This window comes from Epinephelus lanceolatus, chromosome 8 (genome assembly GCF_041903045.1).
Source record: "Epinephelus lanceolatus isolate andai-2023 chromosome 8, ASM4190304v1, whole genome shotgun sequence".
Taxonomy (NCBI): domain Eukaryota; kingdom Metazoa; phylum Chordata; class Actinopteri; order Perciformes; family Serranidae; genus Epinephelus; species Epinephelus lanceolatus.
Window position 1 is genome coordinate 26,686,453 of NC_135741.1, and position 12,791 is coordinate 26,699,243.

Below are 12,791 nucleotides of genomic sequence, written 5' to 3' on the forward strand. Positions count from 1 at the left end.
CCAAGACATACCTGTTGTAGCCAGGTTAGCCATTGGTAACAATACCAGTTGATAGCAACGCATTGCGGTGTATTATGTGCATACAAACATTTTTGCAACATTTCCACAGATAGATGTTAGACAGTACTGTGCATACGAAAGATTTAATGACACAAAAATAAGACAGAGGTGTTAATAAACAGTACATTACCAAAGCTGCAACCACTATTGATGTGCGGAGTAGCCATGGATTTTGAGGTCAGGGTTTGTGAGTAACTCCAAGGGACTAAAATTTCCAATTTCAGTTGAAATTTCTGACTGAGAACACAGACACTGTGACCTTCCAGTTCAAATAGAAAGCACATCATTATCCACTGTACACTACCCACGCAGCACTGATAACTAGCCAGTGAACATTGTGGAGCATCCAGCAGCTAAAGAGCCAAATATTTTATTTTTTATATATCCCGGAAATGATAGAGACCAAAAACAGAACTTAATGGATGTGTAAATAAGCAACTGTCAGTTAACAGGTTTGCTCTATCAACTTAAAAGATGATGATGATGTGTAAAATGCTGTGTTCACAACTTATTTCAACTGCCTCCAGGTAGCCAAAGACATTTATTATTGCAGGTTTACATCTGTGGCCTATAAATTCAGTATACTACTAAAAAAGTATTGGTACTCCAATTACAGTAATCAAACAACTGTTTTATTACGACATTTAAAAACAGTGAGTACTGTAGAGCCAGCATGGGTAAATCAGTGAGATTTTGTAATGCATAACCCAGTTCTAACATGCTCTACTGATTGTTTGTGCGGTGAGAATATACTGCAACAGCTTCTTGTGCTGCTTTCAACATCAGGCTACTTTATAGTTTATGGTTCAACCTTGCCATCTGCTGGAGAAAAATATGTATGATTCCTCAAAAGGGCAGGCTCTCCTGTGAATACTTGGCAATGATGTTAAATCAGCATATTATTATCATGTATAATTTTAATTATTACCTTTAACTAATATCATTGGTCGATATTGAAAATCAAGTTAACAAACTACAGTTCAACCAGCTGTGATAGGTTCTTACATGAGCCTATGCTGCCCTCTAGTGTTTGAGGAGTACCACCTTCAGGTCTGAGTGCTTATGGAAGAACGAGACAAAGCAAACATCTCAGACGCTGTTTATTGAAGTTAAACTGAAAAACATCAACAGCTCACAGAGCAACCAATAAAATAAATAAAATACAGTCATCTATGAATGATCTATTATGAAAATAAAATGCCCATCATAAATAATAGAACTGATACTGGCAAAGAACACAGTCCCTCAAATTAATTTTCCAAGGGTGTTTTGCTAAATTGTCATTTTGGGAAACACTGTAATAGATGTCACCTCATATCTCATTTTGTAAAACACTTTCAATTACTGTTGTGGAAATATTTAACAGTCGCTTTGGATAAAAAATCATCTGCTAAATGAATGGAATGGAAACAAACCATCCTAAATCGTTCCTCAAGTTAATCCTTTTATCACATGTCCATCTAACATCTCAACTCTGTATAGCTCTGAGCAAACTTGCCTCTATCCTTCCATCAGTAAACACATCCTAAAACCTTAATCACAAATGTCCAAAGCCTCCTTTCTGATAAATGTACAGGTTTCATCTTGCCTTTGGTCATTTCATATTTTATATTAATCTTTCAGACATCAAAATGTGTGCAAAAATAATCTACCAAAAAGCAAAACTGCTATTAATGAAACCTCCTTCCATATCTATTCAATAGAGAGATCAACATTTGAAGCGATTATAGTGCAAATACGCAATGGAGACATGAAACAGCATGTCAAACATTTGACAAATTCTTCAAAGGACTGAGATCTTGCACTGGCTCATATGAGGTGTTCATGGAAAAATGCTTCATCTGAAGCTTGAAATATTCAGAGACAGAGACATCATGAATCAGACAGGGTGGGGTATTCCAATTTCTTCTCATTGGCTGCCGCCTCTTTCTTGACGTATTTACGCAGGTATCGAATGGCTGACAGGGCACTTACATTCGCCAGCAGAACTGTGTGAGAATACATATGAAAAGTGAGTCATCATTTTACTCATGAGACTTTGCAACCCAACATTGAATTTATCTGTTTATACAAGTTCAGTGTCTCTTGAAGTTGACTTTTTTCAATGCTTGTTGATTTAACCTTTTCACATTTTACATCCTCAGCATATCATTAACAGTCAGCCCTTACAGACCTTAAAAGCTGAGATGGACTGCTGCTTTGTATTTTCATTTTTTTAAAAGCAACATTTGCAGGTTTTCTGTCATGAAAGTACATTAATGCTACATATACACGCACATACCAGCCTTCCAGGCATCTCCAACTTGTGGGTTTGCAGTCTTCAGCACCCAAGAAGCAAACGCAATACAAACCAGACACATGTCTGACTGCCTGAGAGGCAGGAGGGAGGCATCTAACCCTTCAAAGAAAGTGACAGAGTGTTATAGAAAACATCTTAAATCATTAAGTGTGACACATCAAGTGACAGCAATCATCCACAGAAAAGTCCAGTGAGAGGTGAAGGGCATCATAATTGGCACTAACACACCAACAGCTGAGCACAAGCCCCCAGTAATATGTTCGGACTTCCTGTTCTGTCACACTGTGACCCGGTCAAATCCCAGCACCTGCACAGATTACTGTTGCGCAAACATACAAGGCTGCTTAACGCTACTGATATTTGCATTCATGACTGGAGTGGCCTTAAGATAACCCTCACCGGCAACTGCTGACCATTGGGTGCTATATCAGTACCCTATAAGTTATCTTAATTACAGCTAAGCGGACATTTAAGAAGAAGAATTACATATACATAAAGACTTCTCAAGTTGAGGTATTTTCCCTCACAGCCAAACATAAACTACAGCACTCAACTGTCAGCTCAGAGAGGACAGGCATTGAATGAAGTCAAGTCATCACGTACAACCTCTCCTCTTGGTTTTCACCCTACGTGCCTGCAGCCCAGTCAGTGTCCTCTGACAGCTGATGTAAGGAAGTCCGTCCCAGACAGATGATGCCAGTTACAGTCCGTTCTGGACTGTAACAGCTGACTGAGTAGATTACATATCCTACATTACAACTGTTCATGTATGAGGACAACACAAAGAGCCTTACTGACAGAGGTTGAACACATTATTGATACATACCTCATCATTTAAAAAAAAAAAAAAAAGAAAAAAAATGATTTAACTATTTTTAAAATCTGAGCTACTGTGTTAGCTGACAGCCTCCCTGGTTTCACAAAGGTACTGTCTGTCAGACTGGACAAGTTAAACCAGTCTTTACTTTGTTCTTAGAATCATCTGATCAAATTCAGAGTGGTTTAACGTTACGTAAAACGTAAATAAATTTTAAGGGAAATCAAATCAGATTCTTCCAAGGAGGTGAATGGTGTTATCCACATCATAATTAAAGCATATCAGGAAAGTAACATGAGAATAATTTCGGCATTATATCGAGGACTGAACACAAATGACAAACATTCAACTAAATGTTATCAAGGTGAAATCGGAGAAGGAACTCAATGAAGACATTTCAGATGAAGATTGGCATAATAAGTGGAACATACACCTTACAACCACTAATTCACGAACCTGGAGGGAATTTTCATGGAGGAATCTAATTCATTTCTTTATTACAACCAAAACTATAGAGTAAGCATCCCCATAGTTGTCCGAAATGTTGGTGAGAGTGCCGGTCTTTTTTTTCTTTTTTTTTAAAGATTTTTTTTTTGGGCTTTTTGCCTTTAATGGACAGGACAGATTGAAATGGGGTGAGAGAGAGAGTGAGTGGGGGTTGACGTGCAGCAAAGGGTTGCAAGCCAGAGTCGAACCTGCGACTGCTGCAGCGAGGCATCGCCTCTGTACATGGGGCACCGACACTATCCACTACGCTACCGACGCCGCAAGAGAGTGCTGGTCTTTTGATGTAGACCACTCTCATGTTTTTGGAAATGTCAGAAAATAACTGTATTTTGGGAAATGGAACATGGTAGGATATGAGGTTCCTACCAGTTGTTTGGTGCTTTATCTATGTAAATTTTCTGAAGAACATGTTATTGCTGGTGACATATATTTGATCAACATATTGCTAGTCGCAAGCAAGAAAGCTATCACTAGAAACTGGGGTAAAGAAACACAACCAACGAAAGACCAATGGCTAACAATTGTGCAAGAAATTTTTTAAATTGAGAAATTGACAGACATCTATACAAGACTCAAAAAGACGATAATAATCAATAGATACACTAATCCTTAAGGCTGTAAAAATGTGTATTTAACCAAGCAGTTTTTGTTTCGTTACTATTTTTCAATTAAATTATATTATCACTAGGGTTGGGAATCTCTCTGTGATAGACGATTCGATACATATCTAGATACACGGGTTACAATACGATTCAAAAACAATATATTTTTAATACAGAATGATTCGATACGATTCAATACAGTGTAGGAACGATACAATTCGATACGATTTGATATGATTCTATGGTTAACATTTGTTGATGTAGACATTAATCATATATTATAAAATAAAGAAGCCAATTCTATAAAAGTGACATTCTTACAGTATTTTCAAATTTGTAAAAGACCACATCCCCAAGCATTGTTGCTGTATGGCACTGGCAAAAATAAAATAAAAAGACAAACAACAACAAAATCACACAGTCTGTGTTTTTGTATGTATCTTATATGGACTTGAGTGTGGAATAAAGTTTATCATAACGCTGTACAATATAAACATAAAGCAGAATAAAATAATAACATGCAATGTAGGGGCAGAATCTGACATCTCCTGTTATTACTTGATATCATGGACTGTGATGACTAGCAGCTTATCACTGACAGCATGTCAGACTATTTCTCTGTGTTTGCTACACTCTGTGTTTGTCATTTATAAAAAGATAAATCACTTTTCTATAAAACATCAATGATATTTCAATGGAATAAATTACTTAATGACTTATTCATACTTCAAAAACAGCATCAGTAAGTGATTAACATAGGGGGGATCAAAATAAAATAAATAAATAAAATAAAAATCAACCAGCCACCCTCCTCCTCTGACAAGTAAAGGACAGTCCCTAAAGTGCGGTGAGGTTTGTGGAAATGTGAACGGCTCGTTTCTCCTCTGACACGTCACATACCTGTGTGCTGCCACGGCTCGGCTGTTCAGGTATTTTTGGGCAGTCATGACACCGATGAAGACTTCTTGGACCTGGAGCCGGGCTTCTCGGTCGCCGGTAAGCCATTATCTTGCGCCGCGGAGCACTATGGCTGCCGTATTTGACAGGAATACGTATTTCTGTCTGTGTCTGTGACCACTAGAGCTGTCAAAATTGCTCAAAAATGACATTCAAATATTCCTTCTAAAAATAACTCATAGGTTCGAACCATTCAAATTTTTTTTTTTTCGCATTATGTCCACAAGAGGGCAAACTAATACAAGGAAACATACTTGTATATGTATTAATACAAGGAAACATAACTAGCCTACTTGTAGGTATTTTTAGTTCAACATAAACGTCTTTGAAAACATTTACATACCTACACATTAAAACACATAAAACAATTATCTATAACATTACGTTATATTATGACCGCGGACCTCTCGCTCGCCCCCCCTCTCTCTGACCCGTCAGGCCACACCGCTGGCAGAAGCGCTGCAAATAGCCTCGAAGCGCCGAGAAGTGAAGCCAGTTTCCTTTCGGCGCCCATGTTAACCGATTGTGTCATTCACACCGGCTGCGCTGCGCCGCGCAGCTCCGTGGCCGGCTCTGGTCTATTTTCTGCGCGAGCGAATGTGTCAAGCCGGGTGACGGAGACAACAGCTGGGAGCAGAGCCGCTTGTCGACCAGCGTGGAGAAATGCGCGTCTGATGTGAACGGAAATGCTCCGGCTCGTGCGCTGCGCTTCGCAGCACCTCCGCGGGCGGTGTGGCCTTATGCAGTGCGTTCGGTGCAGCGGCCCAGGCCAACGCCCACTCGCAAAGAGGACAGCTGCGGTGGTGTTTTTTTTTTCTCCACAATCAAATATCAATTTTCACCTTTGAAGGTCCATTTTTTTTTCAAATTCGAATTTAAATTCGAATTTAGAATATTCGTTGACAGCCCTAGTGACCACCCATTCAACCCACAACTGGCAGGATTCGCCTTTAGTTTCTGTTGCGGCTTGGCTGCTCCCTGGTTTATCCAACCAGCATTAGCTTCTGTTCCTCAGCTCCACCGGTCAAGCTGGCGCTGATGTTTACATCCATTATCGTTGTCAGTAATGCCTGCTACGGAGCATGCCGCCGGCTCTCGCGTTGTTTTAGAGATGCAAACTGTTAAAGCCAGTCAACCAATTGCTAGTCTCGCGATACCTGATCCATGAATCTACAATCGATTCATCTAAGGATTCATGGCTGATTCGTATCGATTGAGGAGGCTGCTACTGACGCAGCTGTATCTCTCGCTTGTCAAACCGGATATCCAGTCGTATCGGTATAATTATCACTTTATCATGCTGTTGTAACTGACATATCAATGTCACAAAAATTGTTCTAATAAAGATTTAAGTGAAAAAAAAAGCATAAGTGGTTTTAAATTGTAAGGTTTTAGCAAAAATGCATGTGATTGGGAGGTACTCAACATACGACTGGATGAAAGAGACTTGGTTCACACTGCACAAGTTGTTTGAACGTTCATAAACTGATTTTTTATAGATTTGCTGCTGTTAAACATGGTCCCCAATGACTTCAATCTGTGAAGAATAATCACCTATTTCTCATTTTCAGTTCACTGCAGAGGCATATGAGAAAAACGTTTTCTTTACAAATCGAAGGTAACATGCGGTGAGTAATTGACGCACAAATGGTCATTTTGTGGGTGTAACAATCCTTTAAGAACTATCCAGGTTTGTGCAAAACAGGGAGTTTAATGAAGTTAGAAATCTCTTTAAGGGTGCCTGGTGGCTTTGTGGGTTGAGCAGATGTCCCATGTTAGCAGTAAGCAGTGTCCTTGCCTCAGTGGCTATGGGTTTGATTCTGGCCTGCAGCCCTTTGCTGCATGTCATCTCCTTTCACACTTCAAATGTCCTATCAAATAAAGGCAAAAAAGCCAAAAAAATCTTTAAGGGATTTCTTTAAAGGCTGACAATCTTTGTAAAATCAGACACCCCAGCCCTTTTGGCGCTGCCTCATCTCGCCAAGCATTTTGTGCTTTTCTCAATTGCTCATGAAGAAGACTTGTAAGCAATGTGTTACGTATGTTGAACCTACAATGGACAGCTAAACTCGGTGCTAAAGAGCCAGAAATATTTTTCCACACATTCTTCTTCCTTGTCAAAACGTGGTGCCTTCATTACCCAGAATGCAACACACAAACAGAAAGTTCAGACAGAGATTCAGGTGTGTTAGGCTAGTACCAGCTAATGTAGGCTCGAGCCACTAGCCTTAAGCAGAGCTGAGGTCCACAGTGAGATCACATCTATCTAACTCTACAATCCTTTATAAACTTTTTTTTTAACCTCCAAACATTTATTAAATTTCACACAGATCCCTCCACAAAATGCTTCATACAACTTTTTGCACATATCTAGTAGTACTCCCTAATACCTGTAAACAGACTTTGATGTGTTAAATTGGTGCAGTTCCTTTTTAATCAACCTAAACATGATAACAGATCAAGTAAGATTTTGTAGATAATGCTACAGTTTTGTTCACTTTTTAATCACGGATTTACTTGAACCATTATTCTGTGAAATTTCATAGAGTAAAATCTTGGCAAATATCTGTTTTGATGTGTACCAAACAGATAGACGTCTCTGTTTTAATTGCCAGATAGCATTGCTGAGACTCATAATTGATTGTTTTCTCTGAATTCAATGGGTGTGTTGTATTGTATCCTGCTCCCTGATGGACAATAAAGGTTTTCTGAACTGATGTGATCTGAATCATACTCTGATATTTCTACTTTGACTCCAATATAGGACTTACTTCAATGACTGTAATAGCATATGTTATTCCTATCTATAATGACACATCATTGTGTTCACTGTGGAAAGCTGGACTTACTTGGATTTGATACAGCCATTTGCAAGTCCTCGTATTTGAAAGGCTGCTGTGCGAGTTGTCTGTAGATGCTCTCGTCCAAGTGGAGGAGAAGTGGATCAGGAAAAATCCTGTCTTGATTTCCCAGAGCATTCATAGGATACATTGTCCTTCGAAGAGATCTGGCACTTTGCTTCCCAGGTACACAAGCCAGGGGGGGTGAAAGAGTCTTCTTCTGCACTGCAGATCCAGTAAAACCAACATTCCTGAAGGAGAATGTGTTTTTCCAAAAGAAATTCTGTCTGAGGTCGCTATCTGTGAAGAAATTATCATACACATCTGTAGAAACCTGGGATGCATTTGATATATGGTTGAGCCTGGTCACCACCTTCACAGGACCACAGCTATCTTCTTCATCCGACTCCACTGACGAATCATCAGAAGACGAGGATGCAAAAAAGTGATCATAAGCCTCAGGGAACTGTAGATTTCTATTAGCTGAACGAGAGTAGGAAAAGATAGGGACCAGCTCGTTTTTGGTCTGACCTTCTGCACTGATGAGAGGGTAGAAGAAGCTTTCTGTATCAAAGTCTGAGAAGAAATGATCATACGTTTCAGGAACAGAATTTCCATCAGTGTAGCTGTTGGTTATGTTATCTGTGGCTGACTGGCTGGGAACTGATTGCTTTCCACTGAAGAGATACTGAAATATATCTGTGAGAGAGATTTTGTAGCTGCCTGTGGAAGATGAAGCTAAAGAGTCCCCATCTTTGTCTTGCTTAGGCATGTCTCCATCAGTGAAACTCTCTCCTTTCTGCAATTCTCCTTCATTTAAGGTTTGTATAGTTGGACCTTTCCTCGTGAAGCTGAAAGAATCAGATGCCAGGGCATGTAGATCGTGCACGCTTACATTTTTAGAAATCTTTCTGGGGCCTGTTTGAACACCTCCAGGGAGAAGCGGTTGAGAAATGTCCCTAAGAGATGTCAACATCATATTCTCAGTGTAAATATCAGCACTTAGGCTCTCCCACGTAACATCTCCTGAAGAGGAGGAATCGACTGCTATAACAGGACTTGATCCTACAGAGGTAAGGTTGCCGGACGTGTCTTCATCAATTTGTTCAGGCTTGGACTCATCCAGCTGAGTAAAAAAGCCAGAATCTGTCATAGCGAGCGTGTCACTCTCCTCACTTTCTTGTAAAGATGGGAGCAGGCTGGGTGGAGCAGCTTTGCTGATCATTCGTAAACCCAGAATATCGTTTATTGTCAGTTTCTCCATCTCACTCCAAAAAGAAGACATAGCAAACACTGAATGTTTTGAATCTGGTGCCTTCACGAGTTCACATTCTGCTTTGGAAGCTGTGATGACATGTTCTGCTTTGACCACTACATCACACTTTGAATCTGTTGCGTCATTTGATGCAGACTGGCTTTTGGATTCAGATATGCCATCTCCCTCTTCATGTTTTGCCAGTATTAGTGATGCTTTCTCTTCTTCAGGGTCATTTTGTTTGACAGATAAACAACTCTCTGACATGTCTATGATACTTTCATTTGAGAGTGACATGAAAGATTCTGTGTCCAGAGTGCAGCAGGATGACACTGATGTAAAATCTGAAACACTTGTGAGTACATCTTCAGACATGGACGATTTGGTTCCTCTCTGACTTTTGCCTGTTTGATTAATTTCACCAGATTGAGAAGAATTCCCACTTATAAAGGCCATTATCTGTGATGCTGCAAATTCAAATCTCCCATCTGTTGTTTTTTTCTCTGACAAAACATCAGAACTGGATAATGTGTTAGGATGTTCTGTTTGCTGTGCTGTAACATATATATCTGAACTGGGGGGACTTTTAGTCAGACAGTGTTTATCAGGCAATGCGCTGCTGGTATCTAACGCTAATTTAGCACAGTCTGCTTTACTGGAAATATCCAAGAATGGATAGGTTACATATTTGAATTGCTTGGGTTTTGTGTTGTAAGCATCAGAGCTGCTTGCAGACAGAGGAAAGTCAGTCTTTTCCAGCATAGATCTATAACGGTCTCTGTCTTGACAGCCAATTTCCAGCTGTTGTTGGGGCTCACCCTCTCTTTGACACAGTGTACAGTTATCTCTGCCAGAATTTCCAGCCTCTGCAGCCAGGACTGACTTAGCAGCAGATATTTTGCCATGTTGGCTGACTTCCATCGCAGGATCATTTGACTTTGTGCTCGGTAAAATACTCATTGATTTGACCTCTGCTGTACAAGATTCGGACTTTTGTTCATTTTCACAACAAATAATATGATTAATCTTGTCAGACTGCTGGAGACTCCCTGAATGAACATCCTTTCCTCCACAGTTTGCAGTCTCTGTGGCCAGGTCTGATTTACCAGTTACACTATCAGCAGTTGAAACTGCAAACAGATTTCTGGCCACATTGTCACTGTTGTTTGGTGCTGACATTAGACTGTAACCAGTTTCACTCAGTGGGATTACTGACCTGTCATTAGTTGCATTATTTTCAGCTAAGCCTGTTGCTTTACACCCTCCCTCTCTGACTATGCTCTCTGGTAAATAATGGTATTGACTGTCACATGCCATGCTGAAATGAGACAGGTCATTTATTTTGTGCTCCTCAACAGATGTCTTCACTGGGAGATTGCTGGTGGCTAAATATGGTGTTAAAGAGGACATAACATTTTTTTGTGGTTCATTTAAATGAGATAAATTAATTTCTTCAGATAAACAGTGACTCGTTTCTCCCCTCCATGCATGCGGTTCTTCCTCTGAGTCACTATACTTAACGAAACCCTGCCTATCATATCCATGCACACCCTCAGCTGGCTCAGCACTGAGTCGTCTCTTCTTCCTTCTCTTTCTTTTGATAGAGCTGGATGGAGACGATTCCTGGCTTGCTGATTTGCTCGTGCATGTTGCATCTGACTGGAAAACATCAGGGTATTGGTCTTCCTTCCATTTAACATTTGTCACCATTTCAAGATTACTCGATGAATCAGTGCTGCACTTTTTACCAAGAGTTAAGTGACTTAACAAATCTTTCTGCTTAACATCATCCAGAGGTGGGCACATTTCCACCTTTATCACCATGTCAGTGTGAGGTGTTGTTTCTGAGCACACAGCCCCCTCCGGTGAGTCATGAGACTGATTCAGCTGTGTTGCCTCATTTACCCTGGTTTCTGTGCAGGCTTCCTCTCTGATGAATAACCTTGTTTCAGGGTAAGTTGATTTGTTAGTCTCGAGCACCAAGTTACTGGCTGCAAGTTCAGGGGAAATGTTGGAACCAGGCATGTCTTTTTTCATTGTGTTTATGTTGCTGACGGTGTCGACAGGCCCCATGCTCTCTCTGCCAACTGCTGTTCCACCGCTGGCAGGCAGAGAGTTTAACTTGGGGATGTTTCTTGGCAAAGAACAGCTGCTGGCTTGTTGCCCATCACTACACCGCTCCTCCTCCTGTGTTGCCTCTCTGTTTTTTCCAGCTCTCACTTGGCTTGGCTCGGTAAGCCCCTCAGCCTCTGTAAGGTTTTTCAGCCTTTCAAAGAATATATTGACAGACTGCAGGTGTATATCCTCCTCACTGCCCGAGAGCACGCTTTCCATTCCACCAATGGTGTGTTTGCTGAGGTAATGCTCCACAGGAGAGCCCTCACAGTCTGGCAGGCCATCGATGGGATGGTCCGCTTCTGAAAAGCCTGCCTTTGGGTCGACTCCCTGAGCCTTCTTAGAAAGAATGGACCCTGTGTCATCAATGTCACTCAAACCCGAGTCATCCAAACGTGCTAATGAAGGAGGAAGCAGGCTACACTCCTCGCACTCCGCAAAGAAGCAATCCCAGTCACGGTCACTGATCTCCACACTGTACTCAAAGTCCTCCATTTTGAATTGAAGAGCACAATATAACCTAAAAAATAAATCAGAAGAGCTGAATTTTAAAAGTAATCAGTTGTATTTTGGCATCATAATTTTTGCATCATAAAATTAAGGAGCTTTTAGAATTGACACCCAGAAAAAACACGTTGCAAGCATGAATACCAAAAACCGAAACTGCCACAAGATAATTAAATCAACAGACTAATAAAGCCATTTATGCAATTAAAAAATGAGCATGCATGCAAATGAAATGCAGCAACTTGTTACAACATTTCTAGCGATGTAATCTGATCTAAACCTATCTGATATGATATGATGATCTGATATAAGAAATCTTGTTAAGCAGCAACTGAAAATTTGCCAGTAAACTGAAACGATCATCAGTTAAATAAAAAGCATGTATGGCAACAGTAAGTATTTATTTTCTCTGTACTTCTAGCTGTTTGCATATTTACTCGTACATCCATGCAGGTTTCCTACCTGTCCTGCTTCAGCAGTGACGTGTGTCTACAGGAGGTAAAGGTCTAAGAAGTCTGGAGTCTCAGCAGCACCATGTTGCGTGTCCTCTGGCAGGTCCCATGATTTGATAAATATAGAGCGGTGCTTCTGATCACGTAATACACGTAACGTTCTTACGGCAGCCATCTCCAACAGAGGCATAAAGTTTCAGAACTTTAAATAGACTCTCCACTGGCAAACTGCTTAACTGGATCCACAGTGTTTTTAGATGTTACTATTGTTTCATGTGGTACATATATCTGAAATCTGTGGTCTGGTCTATGTGATATTTATGTTTGCTTTAGTTATTTTCATTGTATTAATTCTTAATTGATTAATACAGGGCTAAAAA

At 40.3% G+C, this 12,791-nt stretch overlaps 1 protein-coding gene across 1 annotated transcript; it reads right to left on the reverse strand.

Annotated features, from left to right (window-relative positions):
* Nucleotides 1–1,143: 1,143 nt before the first annotated feature.
* Nucleotides 1,144–12,527, reverse strand: perm1a (PPARGC1 and ESRR induced regulator, muscle 1a). The gene is made up of 4 exons (XM_033629417.2): nt 12,422–12,527; nt 8,092–11,972; nt 2,342–2,458; nt 1,144–2,048 (listed from the first exon to the last, which is right to left on the reverse strand). Exons 2-4 carry the CDS (start codon nt 11,945–11,947, stop codon nt 1,933–1,935), a joined length of 4,089 nt encoding a protein of 1,362 aa, XP_033485308.2. The 5' UTR covers nt 11,948–11,972; nt 12,422–12,527; the 3' UTR covers nt 1,144–1,932.
* Nucleotides 12,528–12,791: the final 264 nt, after the last annotated feature.